This window comes from Plectropomus leopardus, chromosome 11 (genome assembly GCF_026936395.1).
Source record: "Plectropomus leopardus strain MGB_pleo_1.0 chromosome 11, ASM2693639v1, whole genome shotgun sequence".
NCBI classification, from domain to species: domain Eukaryota; kingdom Metazoa; phylum Chordata; class Actinopteri; order Perciformes; family Serranidae; genus Plectropomus; species Plectropomus leopardus.
In genome coordinates, this window is record NC_142186.1 from 4309609 (window position 1) to 4336278 (window position 26670).

The 26670-nt window shown below is 37.9% G+C and overlaps 1 protein-coding gene across 13 annotated transcripts in view; it reads left to right on the forward strand.

Annotated features, from left to right (window-relative positions):
• The window catches only part of adgrb1a (adhesion G protein-coupled receptor B1a), a 189393-nt gene that overhangs the window by 97893 nt on the left and 64830 nt on the right, over positions 1 to 26670 (forward strand). For all 13 annotated transcript variants that reach the window (XM_088084965.1, XM_088084972.1, XM_088084973.1 and 10 more), the window contains 6 exons: positions 1249 to 1317; positions 3844 to 3952; positions 8266 to 8409; positions 20160 to 20235; positions 24390 to 24492; positions 24589 to 24632. In XM_088084965.1, coding sequence (XP_087941091.1) covers positions 1249 to 1317; positions 3844 to 3952; positions 8266 to 8409; positions 20160 to 20235; positions 24390 to 24492; positions 24589 to 24632 — 545 coding nt within the window. The remainder of the gene's footprint in view (positions 1 to 1248; positions 1318 to 3843; positions 3953 to 8265; positions 8410 to 20159; positions 20236 to 24389; positions 24493 to 24588; positions 24633 to 26670) is intronic.

Here is a 26670-nt window from a genome sequence, read left to right on the forward strand (position 1 = left end):
GGATGTTTAACTTGCAGTTAAGGTTAAAATATTATTACATGGTAATGATATATTTGTTCAAATTAAGTTCATAGCAGAAAATGTTAAAATTTCAGATACTGGTCTAAACATAAAATTGACATGAGTTAAAGCTGAGGTAGGCAGAAATCTGGAAAAAGGATTTTTTTAAAAAAGCAGTTTTTACTTTCCTTTTTCAAGGCAATCAGTTTCCAAGATTATTTGAAGTAAGATCAACTTTTCAGATTTCACAGTGTACGTTTGTAGACCAAATCTGAGACGTTGATCTTACTTCAAATAAAAAAAAAAATCTACGAAACAGATTGCCTCAAAGAATGTAGGTTAATGTAACTAATAATCTTAATTTATATAAGCTTAATGTCTAATTGTTAAGTTTATATAAATTAAGCTATATGTACTTAATTTTGTAAAGATGCTGCAACTTAAAAATGACAAGTCAATTAAATCAATAATTAAAAAATCAAGCTTTAGCAACTTGAGCAAACCAAGTTTGCTGAGCTAAAATTTGTATTATTCTGATTGCAAACTTGTCTGTTATATTTGTATATTCTTAAACATGTTAAAAAATATAACTTGTAGATCCCCTAATTTCATCATTGGCAAAGTCATCTTTGTCATGATCAAGTTCACAGTTCAGTTTACTGAAGTTCAAAAGGTAATTTCACTTGCCATTTTTAAGTTGTAACAACTTCACAAAATTAAGTATATTCAGTAAATTTAAGTAAAGCAAATAAGTAAACAAATAAATTCAAAGTAAATTCAGCTAAATGTCAAGTAAACTTAACACTTGGCTGTACAGTAAACACAAATTAAGATTTAAAGTATATTTACTTTGCTTTTTCAAGGCAGTTGCTTTCCAAGATTATTTTAGGTGAGATCCACTTGTCAGATTTTACAGCGTAGAAATGTCCTCTCTCCTGGATTGACCTGTGATTGGCCAAAGTCTCCCTTCACTGCCTAGATACCTTAAGTCTGACAACAGAGCAAAGAGGAGGTGCAGAAGTCTAGTTTCATTACAATATGCCAAAGTTTATTATGGAGTTAAATAAAACCGCGTACCGCAGCTTTAATGTATTAGGTTGCTAATCTATATTTTTCTTATTGTGAAGGACATAGTTTTTTAAGCTTTTTTTAGCTCTAAGGTGCAGTGACTTTATAAACCTTAACATGTATATATCTTCAAGTCACACAATAAGACGTCATGTAAAACATTTTCTCTCTGTTTTCCAGAACTTTGTGCAGTCAATCAGCAATCTGTTGATGGAGGAGAACAGGGAGCGATGGGAGGAAGCACAACTGGTTAGTATTACCCTCTCATTCTATAACTGGATTTGCATCGCCACCTCGTCTGTAATTACATCTTTTGTCAATCTTAGTGTACAAGAATAATAATAACCCTAAAGCTGTAAGATTGACGAGTTAGACACTGTGACAAAGACTCAGGTGGACAAACAGCCCACCTGTGTCTTTTCACACTGACAGAGGTAGAAGGAGAGCGGCGCTGCTGAAGGACAGAAATATCTATAGCTAATGAGTAACCAAGTCAACGCAAACACCCACTCATCCATCTGCTGCACTCATCCACTCAGGCATCACTATCTTTGCTTGCATTCAGCCGTCCAGCTGTCCATCCTTTTCTCACCATGCAGGCACCAAAAGAACTCCCAAACAACCACCTTGCTCTCCTCAAAATAAGCCTGCTGTCTTAAAATAAAAATAACAAGCTTCACACACAAGAAGTTTGTTCTTCCACTATAAAAGGATTATGTGAAGGAGGTGCACTTATTATTACCTTCTACCAAGGCTTGCCAAGAGCTCTTTATATTCAGGGACAGTTTTTCCAGTATAACATGACCTGAAAAAAATATAATTTGATATAAAAACAATATCTCAATTTACCATTTTTCAGTGTGGCTGCACTACTTTATATTTATGAATGACTATAGCGTCTAAGCGGACAGAGAGTTTCAGTTATTCATTGTTGGTAAAATCATCTCTAACTTGCAGAGACTTGAAAGTCGGGTTTGGGAATTTATCTCAGTGGGCACTTTATCTGCTTTTAATGCTAAATTGGAAAAAGAAAGGCATTTTATCAAAAAGCCAAACTTGCAGTCTTCAGACCTTTATCAGAGCCAAAGATGGATTATCAGGTAAACGTCCCCCAGGGGCCCCAGAATTACAGTGCGTGGTATATTAATTTATTTCAGATTTGTTTATAAATTCTATATGCACCACTAGAGTGGTTATTTAATCTTAAGACCCCAACTTTAAGATGGGCAACGATTAAAATCCTAGTTTAAGGTTGTTTTTTTTTCTTAGTTTATATTGTTCTTGGAGGGTCCATTGTATGACACAGAATTATGCTAAAACAACACAATGTACAGAAATAGGGTAACCCTATCTTACTCCTATCATGTTTCTTAAATCCTAGCTCAAACCAAAGGTGACTAGGCTTTTAGAGTCAGGGTTATTTTGTTCTATATTATTTTCTTCTTTTTTTTTCATCGTAGTCCTGAAATATGGAAGCTGTAAGAGGCAAGGTTTATTTTGTATTCATTTATTTATTTTACTGTTGTCCAAAAGCTAACTTTAACTTTTAATATCTCACAGGTAGGAGATAATGTCTCATATGATTTTTTTTTTTTTTACTAAATAGAATTGGGCTGATACATACTCACTTTACAGAAAGTGAGTCATGCTGCTCATATCCTATTTCTCTCACATTTCCTGACTCAAAAGTGAGAGTGACAAGACTTTTTAAATCAGAGCCCTTTGCACCTTGCCAAGGAGGTTAGGCAAGGTGATTTTTTTCATTTATTCATTTATTTATTTATTATTTTACAGGCAATGTTGGCCAAAAGCTAAGTTTCTCTGCTTCGTAGACAATATATGTAGGAGATAAACTTTTTCAATGCCCTTTGTATTGTTCACAGGGGCTCCATTCTGTATGGTTTTCTCACTCTATAACAGCCTAATAAAGCCTAATACTGTATCTCATTCATAGAAGATAAACCCTCCCATGTAGGAAATAATATCTGTTACATAGGAGATACACTTTGGCCAGCATTGCTAGCAAAAAACAATGTTTTCACCTTGGTTTCAGGGCTTCCGTACTGACATGTATTTGTTCCTTTTTTCAAATGTGTAAAGCAAGTTGTATTGTTTTGTTTGTGTGTTGTTTAAAATCACATCAAAGAAAGAGATAATGAAAAATGAAAAAATGTTGGTAATAATGAAAATAAATAACTATTGTTAAAAAAAAAAGACTGGGACCTGGATCAATGGATAGTATAACAAAGTGACTGCGCTTTTCGTTTACTCATCATTTAGTGTCCATGTACCCTTTCAAGCAAACTTTACCAAACATTTTGTTACTTGAACTGAACCTGTCCTCTTTGTTGCCTTAAGTGAACCTTTCATTGCTGTTGTTAAATAATCCTGTCATTGAAGAGGACGCCAGTCTCACATTATTCAGGTCCACACACTCATTTGTGTAGCTCATTCCTTAGTTTCAGAGCGATTCCCCAGAGTTCTCAAACAAACTGAGACAGAAAACCTTTAGAGTTAATTGCATGTTCTCTCGTCATCCGAATGAAGAGTTGGCTGCGATGCACGAAATTAATTATTCATGTCGGTCCTAGCTGTGTGGATTATGAGAGGTGGTGGCACTGAACCGGCGTGACGTGATGTTTGCCACAAATACAGCTTTTCTACAAAAGGCCTTTTGTGTGTAAAGTGTTTGAACAGCAGTTCAGATCCATCTTTTCACCTGAAATCCATAATCCTTTTCTTTCATTGGACTTTCATGTGTGTCTGTTTTCTCAGCTGGGGCCGAACATCAAAGAGCTGTTCCGTCTGGTCGAGGACTTTGTGGATGTCATTGGCCTGAGGATGAAAGACTTCCAAGACATGTATGAAGTCACCGATAACCTAGGTCAGCCTTATCTCCATCCAGGAGATCTCCACAGCTATCTCTGCTCATCAAACCAAACACTCTTATCACAGCTTTTCTTTCTCTGAAGATTGATGTTCATAACTACAATGGCAGAACATAAAAAAGGAACAGGGGAGGGCGATCTGATGGTTAGACACACATCTCCCGTGCTCTCACTCTCAAGTTTACCCACAGCAAGCAAAGTTACATCCAGTGAGAACCACATGTCCCGTCAGCCCAGTGTCAGGACTCATCATCAGCTGTCACAATATTAGTGACATAAGAGAGATGTCACACACCTCAGAAAAAACATACACACTGATAAGTGAAGGAACAGGAAATTGCCAGGAGTGCCAAATCAGCTTTTGAGGAAATTTAGAAACAATTGATGATTACAAATCGAACCCTTTTGACCGCATTTCTGTTTTGTTTTTTTTTCTTTTCTCTCTTTTTTTGTAAACTGCTGCTTTGTTTGCGGGATTGTGGACCCGAAGTGGCTATTTTAAGCCAAAACATGATTTTCGTGGCACTTAGATTTATTTGTCACTTTTTAAACAAAGGTTAAAAAAATTGAATTAAAATTTGTCCTAGATCCTGCTCCATCTTTTGATCTTCTCCTAACCGTAACCAAGTACTTTCTGTGCTTAGACCTAACCACACTGTGTTGCTGAATCTTAAGTTTTCATGAATTACTACACAAAAACATGCAAATGTCATGAATTCATGGTTTGCAGAAATGCACAATTCCAACATTTTTTTCTGGCGCTTGGGTTTTTTACGTTGGACTTGTGAAATGCCCTGGTTCTGCATCAATGCATTTGTATTGCACGGTCTCTTTGTTTGTTTCATCTAAAGTTCTATGTTGTTGTCAGGTTAGAAACAGAAAACCATATAAATGTTTGTGTTAAGAAGTACGGCTGGTATACAGTGATTACTGTATGGTGTCCATGGCAACAAGCACCATTTGATCCCTCAGCAAACTATGTGACTGTCTGGCTTTAAAGCTGTATAGCGTGAAGGTTGGCCAATTATTTTTTCTCATTTATGCTATTATATATATGTACATATCAATCACTCAAATGAAATGAAAAAAAAATCCATTTGGCATGAAAAAGTGAAGTCAGCTTGGAGTCAGTGAAGAGGCTCTGGGTCTGGATAATCTGGAATCAGAACCTGGATCACTTAAACTAGGTCTTTCAGGGTTTGGGAGGTTGGGAATTGCCCACTGTCCTTTGCTTAAAATTCCTATGTTTCAACTAATGTAATATTACTATATTGAGGCACAGTCTCTCTTTCTGTAGCACTCTATTTCTGTTCCTCAGTATGTACATCAAGAGACGAAACCTATGGTAAACATTAGCTCTCCCCAGGGCAGCAGGTCCAGCAAATCCACATTCATGGCTACCTGCTGTCTCCTTCCATTGCCCAGCAACTGTAAACGTTGTATTTTCCTCAAATAAGGGGGGGAAATGTAGTGTAGTCATCACAGAGGCTCTGCTGCTCTCTGTGACCTCCAGATAAAAATGAGGCAGAGTTTGAGTTTAGTCAAGGGAGAGTATGTGGGAATTGGGGCCAGATGAGAGGTCCTGTTTATAGCGGTGCCACCTCGCTGTCTGCAGCCAAATAGCCGCCCACACCGGCAGTGTTGCCTCCCCCAGGGCGGCTGACCTCCTCTTCCCTCCCACACCTCCAACATAAGTAAAGCCACACTCATCATCTGCCAACATACAGTTGGATCTCAGTGTCCTCCAACAAACTCATCAAAGTAGTCAAATTGTATAGAAAGAGGGAATTCATCAGACTTGAACTCCATCTGCTAAGTGGTTATTTTTGTTCAGTTTATTATTTTTTTTCTGGATGATTTAGCTATTCTTTTATTTAAACATATTTTCTCTTAGAGTCGATAAAGTGATCTTTTATCTCAAATTTTTGACTCCTCTTTGAAGGTCTTTAAAGGCGAACCAAAGTACGTTTTTGGTGTGAAATAGAAAAGAACAACACACACTGGCAGTGCATCACATGCATCAGAACATTGCATCCATTTTGTTTATTTTAGCCACATCTTGTGCATGTTGATGCATGTTATCTGGACAGACAGACAGGCAGAACAACCACTGAATCCTAAATCAAACTTAATATTTCTTGGTAGTAATATCTGACATTCAAGCATCGGATACCAACCGGCACCTGTCCCAGAACTCCATGGACTCCCAAAAGCTCCAGGCTTACCTTGTGTCAACTGGCTGATGCTGATTTAATTGAAAATTTGTTTTGGAGTATGCACGACAAAAGCAAAATATCAAGTGACATTAAAGAGCTTTAAGGTGGGCCCTATTTAATCACCAGAATAAATACTGGCGCTGTACATCTCTACAAACCATGGATGCATTGGGAATTGTACTTTATTTTGGAGCACATACATCAAGCAACATTTGTATGTGTATTGAAAATGAGCCCTATAAAGGATTGTCCATGGGATCCATATTAATAAGAATAAGAAACTTTATTTATAGAGCACTTGTCGTAAAAGGAATGCAGCTCAAAGTGCTTCACAATAAAAAAAAGCAACACAAAAAAACAAGATTAGACAATCGAAAGACAGGTGGTAATTAACAACATATAAAAGTCAAAGTAAATGGTACTTTGTAAAAATGAGAGAATTGATATTAAATAATAAATACACGACATACATTAATTAAAGGCCAGACTAAATAAATACATTTTTAAAGTTTTGTTTCAAGATGTTCACAGAGCCCGCTTTTCTTATAGCTTTTGGAAGGGTATTCCATAGTTTTGGAGCATATTAACAAAAGCTGAGCTGCTTATTTTCTTGTGTGTATAACTGTGCGTATAATGACATCATTCCAACTGCCCACCCAAGTGGGCCCCAGATAAGATGTCCATTTTGGGCCCATACACACTTTATACCCAAGTTTCCCTAACATAATCCATGTGGGGACCACTTGGATTAACCAAGCTATGTAGGGCATTTTGGCATGGAGCTATTACGGGACCCGTGGACAATCCCATATGGAGCTCATATTTTAGTCCACATATTAACACATATTAACATTGGCTGTAATACTGAAACGTTATGTTTATTTGGTGATATGCTGTGGTTAACGGGTATAGGCACAAAAACATTGGATTATGGTTGGGAAAAAATCATGTTTTAGCTTGAAATACCCACATTTTGTGGCACAATCCCGGCTAGTAATTCAGCAGTGTCTCTTTAAAAAATTACCACCTTTCGTGGTACTGTCCTAGTGGAAACACAGCAATGGGTTGCTAAAAAAAAACAACTAGGTTTGGGAGCTAAAAAAGCAGCTGGAAATGCAATGATGATTTACTAAAACACAACCAGTTTTGCTGTTTGTCTGCAACAGTGGTCTGCAGCTGAGTAGGCATCTCCCCTAGGTGTCACACCATCCACCACCACTATCCCCATATTTTTACCTCACTTTAGAAATGTTATGATACCTATAAAATCGAAGTGTTACATATTTATGGTTGGCAGAAACATACAATCCCAACACCCTATTTTAAGGAGGATCCTCATGTCAAAATCTGTTTCGTTGACCTTCATTATTTCAGTTGTGGGCTCATATTTTAGCCATTCCTTAATGTTTTTAATCACATTACCACATAGCCGATTTGAGGGCTAGTTCGTTTGCCAGCCTAGAAAAAGCTGATATGACAGATACTTGTTTTCTGTAAAAATATGCTTCACAATTTTTTTTATAACATATTTTATAGCAGGTAACATTGATAAGTTGTTTTCCGTATAGATTTGTTAACAGGAGCACTGGTCAGGTCAAGCTGGCTGAATTTATACAAGCTGTGCAATATTTACAGCATATGGCAATCTCTATCTATATATCCAATTTAAAAAAAATAAAAGAAAAACTGTTTCAGTGTCTTGAACATTAAAAATTCATTACTTAATATGACAATAACACTCGCACTCACACTTAAGCTCAGTAAAACAAAGTGTATTATTTATTAATAATATAGCTCTAACAAAATCAACTGCTTCACTGGGACTGTGTGGTTTATTGATGGAAAGTGGCCTGGCGATATAAACAAGTAAACCCACCGGGAGAAGTTTCCATGCCCAAATCCACACGACTGTTATCAGATTGTGAATGATACGCAGACATTCGTCACACAGCGAAAAACCACAAATACCAAATCTTTAGCTTGAACTTACCAAACCTGCTCTACCTTTGGCAGAAAATGTAGTGTTCATGCAAGGCCCATGACCTACAGCAAGAAACTGATTCCTATTTTCTGTCACAATTTCTGTGTTACAGTTTTGAGCATCCACAAGCGTCCAGTGGTGGGTCATGCAGACATCAGCTTCCCAATGAAAGGCTGGAGGGGCATGGTGGACTGGGCCCGCAGCTCTGAGGACAGAGTAACCATCCCCAAGAACATCCTGTCTACTGGCAAGCCAGGTGAGAGATGTCACACACCTTAAAAACACACCTCACACCTGTATTCCATCCCCAGCCCACTGAGATATAATATACAATGTAACATAAAGTGTTGACCACAGACTGTATTACACAATGAACGTAACCACCATGACGACATCCAGGGGCTTGTGGTTTCTTGTGGCTTGTGGTGCTTTTGTAGATTTGAGTTTGTCATTTTGGCTGTCGCCATCTTTGCAGCCAAAAGTGACCGTATTTGGACCAAAAGGTGGTGTTTATCCTATCTAGCTTGGTTGGATCGATGCATTTATGGTCTATTTTTCACAGTGATAATCCTATAATACAAATTATTTTCTAGCAAAAAACAGGCTTAAAACAATTAGAACAAAATTGACTTATCAGATAAACTGAACTTTCAACTCCTTACAGGGTCTTTTAGTACAAACAAGCACTGAGCAAGACTTTTTTGGATGACAGCTCATTTCTATTCTGAAGTTGTGAAATTCCGCTGCTTTATCAATGATTACAGCGTAGGATACAGATGCTAAAAGCCACCTTTCGTGGTGTTACGATACGCCATCTGCCCACCAGACAGAACCTGTCACGGCTGCACAATAGGTCGTTGGGCGGAGTAATGTTGAAACCCTGCCAGTAACGAAATGCTATAAGAGGCACAAGGGTCCCTATTAGGGTGGGTGGGTGGGAGGGGTGGTGGATGGATCCAACAAACCCTGGACTTTCACCCAGGAATGTTCACTTCCTGTATGAATATAGAGCCAAACTATGATGTTTTCTCCTAAACCTAACTACGTGCTTTTGTTGAGAAAAGGAGGATACCTAGAGCGTAATATGTAGACATGAACTTACAAAGCAGTAATATGTGATGACTTGAGATGGGAACGTGATGGACTAGAACTTTACATGTGACCTTAATGAGCTGAAAACACACTGAAATAGCAACAACTATGACTATACTCTTGTGAGTCTGGGGTTACGCCATAGATCCTTACCCTACAAACTTGTCAGTGAACTGCACTCACAGTCTTTGGGACCAAAAGGTCTATTGCCTAATGTTATGCATAACATTATGCCTTAAAAACACTAAAAAGGGTGAGTTTTATAAAAGTTCACGCCATACAGTTGTCATGAATGTTGAAACAAGCTATAGAGATCAAAAAAGTTTTTGTTTTTTTTATATCAGACTGTTAACATGTTTATTTTTGCTGTAAAACTGGGCATTTTATCATGGGGGTCTATGGGGATGCACTCCCTTTTGGAGCAAGCCTCAAGTGGCCATTAGAGGAACTGCAGCTTAATTTTTTAGCCTCGCAGTTTGTCGTTTGATGTCGACACTAGTCATTGTGCTAGTTAACCAGAATAGAGTGACAGTGTGGTTCTTCTGTGGGTATTTATGTAATTTTTGACTAAATAGCGAGTTTCTTGGATGATTTATAAATGTGTCATTTGAGAGCAAAACATGTTCCCCAAATACTGATTACAGCAGGCCTTCTGCCTTCTGTTTCTGAATTCAAGAATGCGTCCGCGTGTGGTTGGTTGGGAGGGGGCCGTCAAGACAAGAACAGCAGAAATATGGGACAGGAGTTGATTTATGCAACAGTGTTTACTGCCATTAATCTGCAAAGCAAAGCGCCCCGCGCAGACAAATGCACGCAGAGATGCTTGTATTTAATGTTGAAAATAAAACACGCAGGAGAATAACAAAATCATTTCTCATCACCCACTGTTCAGCAGCTGTACAACAAAAAAGGCATGTTGCCTTCAATAAGGCCAGAATTAGTTTCATAAAATGTTAATACAAAGCCCATCTGCCTTAACAATTTGATGGTGCTGAATTGCAAACAGGAGCATTTCCATACTTATTTGTTGCTTACGGACAAAAGGGAATTATACAAATCTGTGGTCTAACAGCGGCGACAGACTGAGAATGCACAAACAAGAAGGAGTGTCTGGAATTGTTGTCACATATGTTGACACATAATGTCACATATGAGGATTTACTGCTTTCTTCCATTTCATGTCATCCTCTGTTGTTGCTTTTTTAGACTTTGGTTCCTAATAACAGCTGATTGGCATCTGTAATATTCGAAATCTATGTATTTATAATTAAAAAAAAGTTAAAAAGAAGAAAATTACTTGAAAATTAATAAAAAGAAAAAGGAAGTTTAAAAATTACCTGAAAAAGCATTGACTATGTAATTAGTATAAATATGTAATTATGATAATTGTGTAAAGTTTGCTATACATTTGTCCTTTGCTCTTTTTGTTTTTTAAAGACTATTTTTGGGGGCTTTTGTTGCATTTAATTGACAGGACAGTGTGAGCATGAAAGGGGGAGAGAGAGAGGGGGAGACATGCTGGAAAGGGCTGCGGCTGGATTTGAGCCTGCGGCCGCTGCGGTGAGGGCACAGCCTCTATACATGGGGCACCGCTCTATCCACTGAGCCACCAGGCGCCCTGTCCTTTTTTCTTTTAAAAATATGTTTCTTAATCCACTAATATTTTGCAATTTTTTGAACACGTCTCACCAAGTTGCTTAGTGTCCTTTTTCCCATAGATGTGGAAGAATTTGAACCAATTTTCTCAGGGTTCAAAGGTTTAAACATTTGTGAGAGGCATATGAAATCAGCACAAGAAAGTGGTGTCAATCCAGATGTCATGGGGTCAGTAATTCAATTTTTGATGATTATCAATCAATCAATACTCAACACAATCACTGTGGAAGCAGTGGCAGCAGGTTAAGCGAGAAAGGCCAGAGGTTTTTCTCCCCAGCAACATCCATCAGTTACTCCTGGGGGATTCCAACATGCTCCCAGTTCAGACAGAATATACACTGTAATCTCTCCTGAGTGTCCTGGGTCTGCCCTGTGGCCTCCTCCCAGGTGCCCAGAGCACCTCCTAAGGGAGTTGAGCAAGAGGCATCCTTTCCGGATGCCCGGGGGTGCCTCTAGGGTGAGTCTAGCCGCCCTGCAAAAGAAACTCATTTCAGCTGTTTGTATTCATGGTTGAATTCCGATCACTTCCAAAAAGCTTGTGACCAAAGGTGAGGGTTGAAATATAGATTAATCGGTGAATCGAGAGCTTTGCCTTCAGGCTCAGCTGCCTCGTCAGGGCTTCAGGGGTCTGCAGAGAGCATGCCGAGTGTATAATGTCTTTGACCGCAAGACGCAATCTTTGATGTGTTTCTTTTCTTTTTGCCATACTGACTTGTGACAATAATAATTTTACCACCAGCAAAATATCTCATCTAATTTAACCGTTGGGGACTGTTTGGCGCATTTTAAGCAGTTTTCATTCTTCATTTTTTGATATTTTTTTGTATGTGTTCATGCATACAGCAGGATTGTGTATTTTTGTTTAATCTTGGAATTTCCAGCTCAGCTCCTACAATAAGTCTAAAATACACTTTGGAAACTAAATTGTTACATTCGTACTGCTAGGTGCACAAAATGCACCCATTGAAACCCATTCAAACTGCAATTTTTGATCCAACAGCCATCAAAGCATAAAAATATGCATTGTATTATTTCTGGGTCTCATTCTGGGCTTTTGCTTAGGAATTTGTAATTGCCTTTTACTTGGACCACTTAGGACCACTTTTTTCTTAATTACAGTGAGTTCATTAATCACATGATTGCAGTCTTCCGAAATATGTTGGTTATATAGGAATTACTGGCACATAATTACTGGGGATATGTAAAAAGGAAGGAAGCCTACAGCCTACATTTATTTAACATCTGTTTAAGGTGGAGCTTTCCAGTCTAATGTTATGCTGGTGATTTAAGGAAGGAATATGCATCATATTTAATTATTATATTTTAGTAGTAAAATCTAAATTGTCTGTCAAGTAAATGTAGTAGTTTTCCTCACTAGTAAAGTACTATAGAAGTACACAGAAAGTAAGTAATGTACTGTATTTTCCGAAGCATTTTGGGGCCTTTTGTTCGGATTTTTGGAGTACAATGGGTTGAAACAGTAAAAAAAAATAATAATATCATATCTAAACATCATAATAAATCAATAGTTGTTTGATACCTAGGTGTGTTGCTCAGTACCCAATGGAAGCACAGTGTCAAGTGTGATTACAAACTATCAGTGGTACATATTTAAAATCATTAGCACTGGAAATGATCTTAAGTTTTGTTTTTAAGTTTAATATTGCTATTCACGTTGGTGAGTGGGGAGTGTTTTCGTGGTGTTTCCTTTTTGTATCCCCAGTTGTGAATGATTAGAAAAAACAGCAGCTGAGCTCGCCTACCCGTGTACAGCCAGGTGCCAGGTACACACTTTTCAGTAGCAGTGGGGTTATTTGTCAGTTTGGATGTTTTCGACCATTAAAGACAGCCCTGTACGGCTAGCATGCTAATGAGGCCGTCACTCCTAATCAGGAGTCAACAGGAGCCAATCAGGAGCAATTAGAGACAATTTCCTCCCCAGCTGGGAGATGTGTCTCCACGGGGGCAATGTCACACCAGCAGCCAGCCCTCTTTATGCACACAGCTTGGACTTGCTTACATGGATTAAAACGGCTCTCTGATGCCTTGTTTACACTGATTGATCGCTGCCTCCTCACATCTCAAGAAATGTTATGGAATAAGCCTTTTTCTAAAATAAAAAAAAAAGAAAATCTAGCAATATGCTTTGAAGGCTAAGAACAGAGAGAAATGTGTTTTGTTTAATGCTTCTGGAAATTAAATGAAACAGTGCTGGGGGGGCACATTTGATTAGCCTTCTCTTCGCAAACATGTACAATTAAACTGAAAGAAAGAAATAAATTAAGCAGGTTCAACTGAATTAGTTACTTGCAATTTTATTTAAAGTGCAAATAAAAGCTGTATTTTCAAGATAACAAAAAGTTAATCAGCAACATCAGTTTTCTAGTAGCTGCAGGGCCCTTGATTTATTTGCTATGAGCCACATTAGGAAGAATGTAGTGAATAGAGACCTGAGAATTTTAAACTCCTGTTAAAAACCTGCTGAACATTTGCAACCTAAGTTCTCTAAGCAAAAGGTTGGGCGGACATAAGCAGGTGCTGATCCAGCTGCCTGTGTTTGATATGCCGCACAGTGTCTGAGAAAAGCTGATTTGTTATGTCAAACTACTTACTTCAATGTTTTTACTGGTTTAAATCACCCAAACAATGAACACTGAAGGAATTCCAACCAGGAGAAGTTTCAGCTGGTTGCAATCTGAAATCCTCATCACTAGATTACACTAAATTCTCCTTAATTTGACATTTTTTGATCAGTCTGTCTTCCTTTCTTGGGTTGCTTTGCAATGTAGAAGGTTGTTCCCATTGCTGGAATAGCATTATCTCCGCAGGACTCTCCGCCATTGAATCAGGCTCTTGCTGAAGAGATGTGCATGTGTATCTGCATTTGTAGAACAACCAATAGGAATGCTCTCTCTTTGAAATGACCTGCGAATGGTCAAAGTCTCCTGTAAGGGGCTAGATTTTCTTAAATCTGAGAAGTAGAGCCGAGAGGAGGTTCAGTATCTGTTAAGTCCACTCAAATACCAATATGCTCAATGTTTATTATGGGATTTTTGTCCAACAACTGCCTACCCCAGCTGTAACGTTCTGAACCCTTAGCAAATTGGCTTGATTTCTTTTAAAAATGTGTGAAAAAAAAAAAAAAACAGAAAGAAAGAAAGAAATAACTATTCTGCAAATGGCAAGAAGTTTGTAGATTAGGAAAATTATTTTTTAAATGCCAGGGAAAAATATCCCCAAAATTATATTTGTTATTTTCGTAGTTACATCTATACTTATAGCCTAGTATTTTTTTATTCATGCATGTCCTCATGTTTATTGTTCATGTCCTTGTTTTTTTTTTTTTGCTTTTTTTGTCTAATATTTTTAGGTATTTTTCCTGTGCTTTTTACTCGTTGTTGGGTGATTTCTGCATAGTTTGTTTATTGCTTTTTTCACTTCTTTGAAAAAAGAAAAAAACATCAGGCCAATTCTCAGGTTTCAAAAGATTAAACTGCATGCAAAAAACAACTGATATGTCCTCTGGTGAGGTGTTTATTTCATTCTTTCTTTCCTTTTTCTCAATTGATCTGTAACAGGCTTAAATGTCATGTTAAGTTGTGCTACTGAAGGATACTTAATTTGAATCTCTGCAGTCAGTGTTTATCCATGTGTTCAGCTCAGACTGATCTCAAGACTCAAATTCATTCTGTCGTCTTTTAAGCATCACACCACAAACAAATATGAGTTGTGTTTGCATTCAGTGTAACTCACCAAAACAGACAGTGTGTATCTTTGACATGTGAGATACATTTTCTTCCTCAGAAAGCATTTGTACAGCCCATGTTTGTAAGGGAGGCCAATTTTTGCAGCATTGTTTACATCCATGTTTACTTGCTAGCAGTCTCTGTCTTCACTGCCTTTATTGGTGCATTGCAGCAGATCGTACCGTGTTACAGCCACCTGTTGATCAGTGGAACAGTGTGAGACTATAGGACAGTGAATCACAGACCTACTCATAGAAAAACAGCTTCATAGTGCTACTACAGGTCAAGAACTCAACAGGGAACTTTTAAGAGGCTAACAGCTAAACTGTGGGACTCTGTCCTACTCGTACGGTCTTCAGTAAGCAAAAAAGCAGCCGCCACTGAGGAAGCCAACAGGCACCTTGCTCCCACAGCTGCTGTGTGATTTCATGTGCTGCTTCCCTGCAGTTTCCACCTCACATTCTGTTGTTGTTTAACCCTTTGAAACCTAAGTAAAATAGCTTGATTCCTTTACATGAGAGGAGGGCAATGAGCAATGACAGAAGAAATTATCTAAACTTCTGCATGAAATCAGTAGAAACGTAAAAGAAATTTACCTGAAAATAATTTTTAGATAATGACAACAAAACAAATAAACACACAAAAAAGAAATGACCTGGGGAAAAAAGTACTTAAAATACAATTATTGTTACATGTTACACTTACTTGTAACAATGTTAAATATGTAATTATGATAATCATAAATACAACAAAGATAAATATTATTTTCCATATACTACATGCTAAGTTGATTTTTTTAATCATCACAGCCTGGGATATGTTGATTGGTGAAAAAAAAAAAAAAAAACATATTCCAAGGGAAAAGCCCAGAGTGACACCCAGAAAAAAATAGAATGCATGCTGTTATGCTTCGATGGCTGTGGGATCAGACATTGTAGTTTGAATGGGTGTCAGCTGCACATTTTTGCACTTAAGAGTATGAATGTAACAATTTAGTCTCCATAGTGTATTTTAGACTTACTGAAGGAGCTACGCTGGAAATTCTAAGATTAAACAAAAATACACAATCTTGCCAAAATTTTAGCCACTTGATTTTTTGGGAGCAACTTTTTTCTTTTTTTTTTGTGGCTTAAATGTGTTTTGTTGTTGGACCCTATCCTGCCTCTATGAACTGGGACTTGCCAACTGACATCTACTCTATGTAAAACTCTGTATATGGATAAGTACTTCATACAACTTGACTTCAAAAAATCTAAACTATCGCTTTAAGAGGCAGTGTGAGCAAAACAAGGTGAAAGTTCATGATCAAAATAATCTCTGACAGAGGAGCAAGACACAAGTTAAATTTGTATGATGTTTGCTCCGGTCTCGCCATGTGTGTTACTGTTAGGAAGTAATGGAGTATATTAGGTAAGCACAAGTGCACACTCGCTTTTAGAGGTTTTTCTAGTCCACTTCCTCTCACCACTAACTGGTTGAGAAGAGCCCCAAGTATGGCTTGAAAATGGAAGTGTGTTGCAGTAGGACTTAGACTGAGCCGTAAAATGTGTTTGATGCTCGTGTTTTAAAGTTTGCCTGTTCATTGCACATGTGAAGCCATGTGAGAAAATAGACATATGCACAATTACATGCATGTGCGTCTTCACACAACAAACATTCAGAACGTACACCGACAAACATATATGGACAGAAAGTTGGCTATGAGCTGTTTGAGTTCTCACACACAGACACATAACTTATTGAATCACTGGTTAAAGTCCCTCCAGGCTTGTTCTTGTTGGGCACAGACAATCTGGCTGAGCATATTGAAAGGGCCAGCCAAAGAGTGGATGAGCAGGACACATAATACTTCATCCTCCACACACTCATACACACACACACACACACATCTTGCTCGGTTCCCCCCTGATGCCCATGGGAGCTCAGCTGTTGCCTGGGAGCTACAGCCTCTGCCTGCTGCCTGGCACACTGCTCCGTGCTCTCGGGCTCCCATGTAGTGTGCTGGAGCAGAAGCGCTGGATGTCTTCAGATGGCCCGGCAGATGGAGTTGTGTTTTTTTCGCCTTTGACACTGCAGCCGGAAAGAGAGGGGGCTTCTCCTCGCCCCAGGGCTGCCTGTGCCTTCATGTAGTCCAGCAGTCAAGTTTTGACAAATTTCTTCCGATGCTGGCACTACTCTGTTGTCCCTTAATTGCAGCAGGGGGAGCTCACCCACAAAGAGCTGCGGCCACATGTAGAGACGCACAGATCAATAACAGCTAACAGATGATTAGATTAGATGATAGATGTAGCCATCCATTTTATTTGCATCCTCTAATTGCCTCTCCCTGTATTATTTTTTGTTGTTATTGATGAAGTTTCCAAAAGATTTAAGATTTAAATGGAATCACAGGAAATAATGCATGTATGCACCCGACATGATGCAGAAGAAAACAGTTGTCAGGCTATTTTAATCACAAGGTCAGTGCTACCATGTGGTATTTTTATTTATTTATTTATTTCAATTCCCATCAGCCTCTAGCAGGGTAGCAACTTCTCTTTCCGGGGTCTGCAAAAGTAAGAATTACATCATACTATAAAACTAATATATCCTTTAAAATCCAAGGCAAAAAACAGCAATCTTGCTGTAGCTGTGGTTTATATTTAACACTCTGAAACCTGAGCTAAAGGGTTTGATTTCTTTCAAAAACATGAGAAGCCGATATGCAACTTAACAAGACATGGCCCAAAAATTAGCAAGACATTAGTAAAAAATGACAAGAAAACTACCTGAAAAGTGCTTAAAATTAAATGTCTATATATACATTTTTTTCTTTAAGATAAATTTAAATATGTAATGATAATAGTTATATAATCAAAGATATATAATAAGTAAATCAAGTTTTTCAAAATAAATTTTCAGATCATTTGTTGGACCCTCGTGATAAACATGCTGAAAATCTGTGGTTAAATTATTTTCTTAAAAATAACAAAACAATTTTAAAAAATCACTGTATTTGTTCATAAACCATCGTTTCCAGCAGTTGATTGCCCTCTTTATTCTGTATCAAAACAAACATGACAATATCAATCCACTCAGGTCACAGATTGTGTGGCTCCACTGTAAACTAACATGTAAGTTGCCCCTCTGTTGCAGTGGAGTTGCCACTCAAGCTGTTTGCTGCCTCTAGCAGTTGATACATGTGTGATTCTAGCTTAGCACCATAGGAATTACATTCATATTACTGCCAATGCAGTATTTCACAAGTTCCCTTTGTATAGAGAGGTAGAGGAAAAAGGCTGGATAAACTCCAAAACAGATGCAAACAGTGGAGGCTTATACCATGGTGACTATTGTTTGTACAGCATTGAGTATCTGCATAAAAATGTATGTAATCCCATGTTTGTCAGCGTGTATGCTCACTACAAACATATTTTTGGCTCACTCATACATGAGCAGATGATGAAAGTGACTGTGGGAACTGTTGTGGCCATGCAGCAATGTGTTACGCATCAGAGTTTCATCTGGTATACCAGAGTTTTTTGATTATTTGTTTGTTAGTTTTCTATGTTGGCGACAGCGATGGCCAGAGGCATTATGTTTTCAGGTTGTCTGTCTGTCCGTCTGTCTCTCCTTCTGTCCGTCAAGAATGCCTTGGAGGAATTCACTCAAACGTCCACTTGAACTCAAGGATGAACTGATTAGAATTTGGCATGCGAAGGTCACAGTGATCTCACAAAACACGTTTTTGGCCATAACTCAAGAATGAATTTGCTTATAATGTGTAATGGGCTAAAATTACAGTGATGACATTTAAAGTTCAAAAATTCAAAGTTCAACTTCACTGTGAAAAAAGACTGGAAAAAAATGCTTTCTGGCCATTAAAAAAAAAAAACAAGAATCATAACTCAGAAGGGAAGACATCTGGTCAGATACTGCACTTACATAATGAACTGTTGGCATTGAATGTGATCCCTGGAATTCTGGCACCTGTATTGTAAAAAAAAAGCCTGTTAAACCACCAGTAATCACCAAATCAACCAGGAGTGAATTTGAAAGGATTGCAACTATATTAACCCTTTTAAACCTAAATTGTTGGCAGTAAACAACAAAAGAAGAAATGATCCACAAAAAAATTTGCAAGACATTAATGAAAAGTGCAAGAAAATTACCATATTTTTAAGTTAAAAAAGTAACAAAAAGATAATTACCTATATATATAATTCTATTATATATGTATATAATTCTGTAACATAATTTTAAATATGAAATTATAACAATTCTAAATAGTTTCACTATAGCTTTTTTCTTTTTTCTCCTAAACAGTTTTCACTATATTTTTAGAACTAATTTTCTAAATCTACACATGTCTTGCAATTGGTAGAACTGTTTTTAAGAAACTGCTCATTGTCTGTTTTCCCCCGTGTTTTCGAAAAAAAAAATGCGCCATTTTGTTTAGGGTTTAAAAGTTTAAATGCTTGTGAAAGGTGTTTGAAAGCAGCACAATAAAAGTGATGTTACTCCAAATTTCAGAAAGTTATAATGAAGGATTCCTTATGCTTGAGGGTGTCACTATATCATTTGTATGTGGAGTCCATGTGGGTAGGGCTGAAAAATGGGCCCTACATGGGATTGTCCAGTGGTTCCATGTCATTTGCCCAAAAGTAGGGATTACCCAAGTGGGCCACAGATAAAATGCCCATTTTGGGTTCATAACCATTTGGTACCCAGGTAGCCATAGCATAACCCATGTGGGCCTCACATGTGAATGCTGGCTACATGCATACAGTGATCCTCAAACACATGTTAGAGACAGTGTCCCCAGTTTATCTGATTTAGTTTCAGGGGCCCGTATAGGAAGAATTCAAATTTGTGGTCATTGTAACTGAAAATAGTGAACCTATTTCTGCAGTTATACACAGCACGTGACACGATATGAACTATGATATACAGTATGACTTGATAATAGTCCTTATTTTAGGACAGGAAGCCTACAGGACAGTTGGACCATAGTTTGACAAGCACTTCTGTTTCAATGCTCAAAGATTTTACAGCCAAGGCAGAGTTTCTTAACTGCTCCACTGCTGAAGTGAAAAGTTGTCATTTTATTATTTATTTATTTATTTTACTTTTGTTTGTTTTTTAGGGGTGAGGACAGTGTCAGGCTGTGCTGCTATCTGTCACTGTGGAGATTATGGAAATTTGCAGTGTCGGTTGTGCATGCATGTATGTGTGTGTGTGTGTGTGTGTGTGTGTGTGTGTGTGTGTATGTGTGTGCATGTGTGAGTGTGTGAGACTGTAAAGAGACAGCGTTTATAGCTGACTAGTCATGTAGGCCAGCTCCAGTGTAAAGAGCTCTTGGGGGCTGGAGGAGTGCAGGCAGCATGGCTGACCTGCATTCTCCTCTATAGCAGGTCACTGTATTAACAGAGACTGAACCATTCACTTTCTCCGAACATTTTCCTGAACACTCCTGCCTTATTTGACTTTGACCTCCCTGCTCTCTGTGTGTGTGTTTCTTTACTCGTTACAGATGCAGACGAGTCTTCAACGTTTGTAACTGGCATCGTCTTGTACAGAAACCTGGGCAGCATTCTGAATCTGCAGAGGTAAGACTGCTGACTGTTTTATAAATGCAGCTGAGTGATTAGAAGCTTTGTTGATTGTTAACCAGGTTTGCCTCTGGTCATCAAACGCCATTAGAGATTTTAGAGGGATGTATGCAGACACAGAAGCCAGGGATCACAAATGTAACCAAACATATTTTGGTTGAGGGCACCAGAGCACAGGGCATGCTATGAGGAAAACTTTATGGGAGTGCAGCAGAATGGCCATTATTAGTACAATGGAAGGTTTAAAAGACTATTGCAAAATGTATTCTAAAGCTTTGAGATTATAACATATTAATGTCATCTTTAATTTAATTTCTTCTTAAACCATGTTTAAGAAAAATGACAATAAATCTACCTTGTATAGTGACTGTTCACCCTATGATCACAAACACATACTTTCCTCTTGCCCTTGGTAAAATTAGCAATCTAGATTGTTTTGGTCGCAAGTCTTGGAGGTATCAGAAATAGAGATGTCTGCCTTCTCTCCAGTATGATGAAACTAGATGGAACTTGGCTTGAGGTGCTTTTTGGTGCGCCAAAAAAATAAATTTGAAAAACCTTGCAACCTCGTGCCAATGGCCGAAATACGTACATCTGTGATTGTAAAACAGCACTCCCTCTTGTGTGTTTATGCTTTTATACAACAGTTCCACAAGTGTCATTTATTAGTTAACACGAATAAGCGACAACAGATTAGGATTTGATTGTTCATTCAAAATTATATTTGGCTCTGCCGATACAAATAGATCCAAGACTGTTGGAACTGAACTGCTGCCCACACACAAATATTTTCCTGCACACTAGCTTGCTACTTTTGTAAACTCAGTCTGCTTGTTATGGGAAGTTCAGTCACACTGTAAAATCTGAAAACATTGATTTAACTTATATTAGGAAAATAAGTGAATGAATATAACTATAAATCTTAATTTATGCTTACTTCATATTTAATCATTAAGTTCACTTGAAATTTCGGCGTATTTACTTGAGCTTGTGAAGTTGTTATAGTTAAAATAACAAGTTTTATTATAGGGTGGAATCAGCTGTTTGATTATTTAAGGTTGTATACTGAGCTATTGGGCAGCTAAGAATTTCTTGACACTTAAAGGAGAAATTTTCCATGTTTTAAGTGCATAATCAATCAGTGATAATATATGCAATCAACTGAAGCAATGTATTCTTAGTTTTCCTTCTTGCACAGCCCTTTTCACAGCACTTACATGTACACGGACACATTGCATCAGAGCTCCTGAAGCTCAACCCCCAAATACTCCCCAAACCTGCTGGGTTTGTTCACAAAAGTAAAGGCTTCTGATATAACTTACTTCACTGCTCAACCAGAACAGAGAAAAATGTCAGAAATCTAATAATACTGCAGAGTTATCACCAATCAACATGCCTTACTGCACAGTGCCTGGAAGCTGTGTATCACCACCACAGTCCAACCGTAGTCTCCATTACACCTCTGTCCCAAACTTTCACACACAGTAACGCAGATACACACTCTCTTTTTCTGGTGTGTTACTGAGTTGGTCAGTGCACTGTAAAAAAATATTATCCTGGTAAAAATTCGTGGTCTGCACTCATCGTTAATTGCGTCATTTTCACTGTTGGACATGCAGCTAGTTTGCAATGCAAGACAAGAGGAAAGTTTTTGGATGCATGTAGAGCACACTCCAGATACCCAGCATTTGAGATTAGAAATACAAGCCAAAATAGCATGTTGTTTTTCTGTGTATCATACTTGTAATGTCACCAATTTGAAGAAGTACAGCATTTTTAAGCAGCCCTCTATAAACACAGAGAACACTTGAAAAAAAAATAGTTGTTTTTTGACACACTATACCCCACACTTGAATAGATAAAGTGAATATTGAAAAATTTCTCTTTCAACTGAAGGACAGTATTATCAAACCACTATGGACAAAAAAATCCTTTAAAAAAGCAGAAATGAACATCAAATAGTCCAATAGGAAAAACTTTAATGATCTTTTTGATGAAAAAAAAACCATCCAAATACTGTAAAACTTCAATCAATAGCCAAGGCTTTTCTTTGCTTAAATCGATGACCTTAATAGGCTGATATTTGATATATTAATAATAAGGGAAAAGACAAACAAAAAACAATAACAAGAAAGTTTTAAAAAAGCAAGAAATGACTTGAAGAAAAATCTTAACAACTGAAAAAAATCTTAATAATTTAATTTCTACAAATCCCTTTTTTGCCTGTTACTTGTTTGCCGTTTACTATGCCTGAAATACTGTCTTCTTTTGAACTCACAGTTTCAGTAAAATTCACCGAATCATTGATTTGTGGAGAGTCTTACCAAGCTAACATTGTGAGACATATGTCCATATTGACAAAAGTTTAAACATACATGCATATTTGTATATGTGATCTAAGAGGCTAACTAACATTACCTACACTAGGTAGCCAACAACCTGGTTTTATACATTCAAAGAACCTTCTTATTCTTATTGAGACAGGCCTTTAAATGTCAGAATGTGGGGCTACATCTGGCTAAAAGGGACTGGGAGTCTAGTTGGGATTAGGCTTATATATGAAGTTTTACAGTAGTTTAGAACTGAAGGTGTTTTTGTCACCAAGATCACATGCTAATTGAATGTAAGGGTTATTAAATATTGGATCATGTACTACATCCTTTATTAAACTAGCTAGACACTGAAGTATAGCCCCTGATGCTGTGTAACTGTTGAACCATATTCCTTGTCCTACTATAAAACTGTGCTGAGTGTTATGGGTCGTCACAGCAGAGTCAGGGCATTTTACATCAGTGCTGCAGTGAATGTTCTCACTTCAATGAAAAAACAAGGATTTGATGCTGAAACAGCAGCACGCTAGCAGTGGGTGGCCTCATGTATGACTTTTATCTCCGTGAGTAAAGGGATTTCTCGGAGGAAGTTGCTGCTCGCATGATGATTAACATACATTTTAACACAGCAGCGCACATGTGGCTTGCAGTAATTGTGTGTGTGTGTGTGTGTTCATGATGTAATTCACGCTTCTGTGAGTAACATTCTGTTATCTATGACTGTGGTTAAGGTGGTGAGGAGCTCCCCATTATGATAATGTGGTAAAAGCACATAATGAACTGGTAATACGGGGAAGCAGGAGAATGAAGCGGACCCTCACTCACTCACTCAGTCCGCCCACATGTTTGTTCTGAATCTTTGAATTGTGGCTGCTCTCCACATTTCTCAGCTCCAATTCTCCTTTTTTGTCTCTCCTTTTCATCGTTGTCTTCTCTCCTTTTCTGCATTTGATCCCCCCCTCAAGGAAAAAAGGAGATGAGTTTGAGGCAAGAGACTATATGACACAAACATTTAAGTTGACTGATTGTGTTTTGGAATGGAGAGAGGGCGATTGTGCGTACAGGATTCAGTGATGATGTGAGGAACTGGAAAACGGAGCATGGGCTGTTGAACATGTTTGGCCGACTGGAAGCTTTGGGTGTCAGTACTTCCAGCAGCAATTCACTTTTTTCCTGATTGTCTCATTCCACATGATTGATAGTACCTATGAAGAGCAGAAATTGCAATGCATACTAAACAGGTAGGGAGAATGTAAAATAGAATGCCCCCCCAAAAAACGTTATAAGATAAGCTACTGAAAAACAATGCGGGCTGCTTCAGATGCTGGAGAAATCCTTAAACTCTTTAGGGTTTACTTGGCAGGTAGGATTATTTGCTCTGGAGCGGAGCACAAAAATTGTGGCAAGCTCATCAGTGGCTGATGAGTCAGTAATCTGTTACATATTTTATTGTTGAATAAGCAGCTGAGGTGATTTTGATGCTTATTAATAAGCAGACAGGACATGAACTGCTACCTCATAAATTGGATGTAATAAAGTACTTTAGCATTTGGTGACAGGTGTGTGGCCTTTAATAATTTAAAGGCAATGTCAATCTCTCCTTTTAAATTCCACTTGTGGAACGTTTTCTTTTATACATGTGTGGATGTTGTTGTCTGCAATCCAAATTTTCCTCAATCTGCTATTGAAAATGTTTAGCCACACTTAGGGCTGAGCAATATGGCTTTAAAATAATATCATGATATTATGCTGGCATTCACCTCAAAGTAGTACTATGGCTCTGCACAGATTACCCGCTAATGTTTAACTCTTCTTCTCCAGAAACAGCACAGTCCTCAACTCCAAGGTTTTATCAGTGACAATCAAGCCCACCCCTGCTTCCCTCTCTGCTCCAGTTGTGGTTGAATTCTCTCACCTCTACAACGTGAGTAACTTTTGCCTGAAAGAAAATTCTCTGTATTGTGAGCACGGTGATCATATGTTTTTGTTTGGGTTTTAATTTCCGTTTCCCAATCATTAGGGCACCACCAACCAGACCTGTATATCCTGGGACGAGAGTGACAGGTAAGATCCACTATATTGTTTATTTGTAATCTGATGTTGTTTGCACCTTTACCTGCTTATGTGTGGACCTGCATTGAAACAACTCCTTGTAAGATGTTTGTTTTGTTTTGTTTTAAAATTGCTTTTTTTTAAAATTATTTTTAAATAACTACCCAACCATCAATCTGACCAAAGCTTTGGGCCAGAGCAAAATATCAAAAGAAACAATTTTTGTAAAATGTGTGTTTATCTTCCCCAGAAGAAGAGCCATGAATTTGGTGAACCCATGATCATCCTTTTACACAGAAAATATATAAGTCTAACTGGCAGATTGCCATTAAATTTGCTGAAAACATGCTCCCCAAAGAAAGCCTCTTTGACTTCCATGGCCACATGGACTTTCTAGTACAATTTTAAGGACTAACAAACATTTGATATATTTTACTTGTCAAAATCTAAGAATGACAAAAACAATCATTGTAAGTGTCGCTCCATCTGCCTGTTTTTGTGTACGTTTTTTTACATAAAAATCCTGTTTTAGAAATTTTTAAAAAGTCAGATTATCACAGGAAATAAAATGTTTTTAGGCTTGGAAATGTTGGTGAACAAACCTCAATTGAAATATGACAGTTCAACAGAAACCGGCTTTGCAAATAAATAATGAAATACATTTGGCATGTGACTCAAACATCCACTGAGGAGGCTGTAACTTTTCTCACAGAAATGCCATATTTCCATCACTCTTTCCAGTTTGCTTTTCATCATTTAAAGTTTTGTGTTTTGGAGATCGTGTTTTGGCTTGAAATAGTTGCTTTTGGTAGCACAATCCCAGCAGAAAATGCAGTTTACTCTTAAAAGCTGCTGGAATGAAAAAAAAGTTTTCATTAAAACACAACCAGTTTTGTTGTTTGTTGGTCTGGAGCAGTGCTGCAGTGGTCTGCAGCCTGCAGGTGTCTTGCCCAGGTGACACGTTATCCACCACCTCCTCCACTGCTGCATAATATAGTCAGGTCATGTACTTCACTTTAGATTTGTTGACAAGATACATATGAATACTACATATATAGTGTGTCAGGGATTTGCAGAAACTTACAATGCTGCATTTTTGTAACGGCGAGTGTTGGCTGCTTTGTCTTGTGGCGCTCTCTTTTAACAATAATGGCACCTGACTGGACAATTAGAGCCACCAACTTTTTAAACTCTTTTCAGCCATCTCCTAATTTTTAACATAGATGGATTGAAATGCAGATTAATCCACATTTTTGTTTTCAACAATTTTATGGAAATGCATGCATGGATGGAAAATTATCTATCTAATGTTTTATAATATACAATGAAGTGAACACTGTAACCTCTAAGGGCCACCAGCTGAGCTTCGGGCTCATTTTGAACATTTTCAAGGTAAAAAAAAAAAAAAAAGTTTTCAGTTCAGTTTTTCTCATTTAAAAAAAAAACCTTATCTGTTAAAATGATTTCATATCAGGTTAATTCCCCCACAGAAAACCAGTCAAACTGCATCCAGGTCCCATTTGTAATTATCCAATGCATCCTGGCGTACCCACATGCGCTCTTTTGCACATAATGGTAGTCCCTTATTCTCCAAGTGGATGTTTTAGAGACACCATGTTCTCTCTGAAAGTTCCACATTTGGCCACAGTGTTTTTTGTTTTTTTTTTATCTTGACAAAGTCAGTGCTCTGCTCCCCAGTGAAAGGTGCTGAGTGTGTTGGACAGCTCCGCAGCTCTTGTCTGGGAAAACGCTAACCCCACGCTATCACTGCTACGACACTGATGCAGCATGTGGAAAATTAAAAGTGTCGCTCACAGCTTTCCTCCCCCTCGCAGCCCACGCACACGCATCAACATAGAGAGCAGTTCCGAGGCTACTGAGAGAGAGAGAAAGAGGCGAGCATGCCGGCATAGAAACAGTGTAAAGAATACATATTGAACAGTTAAGTTTTACCGCCTCTGTGGCCTGATTCAAAGCACTTCTTATTTGCTCCGTGCTCTTAAGTGCCCTATTTGTTTAAGACAAGAAAATAGTGTGAGCATGTTGGAAC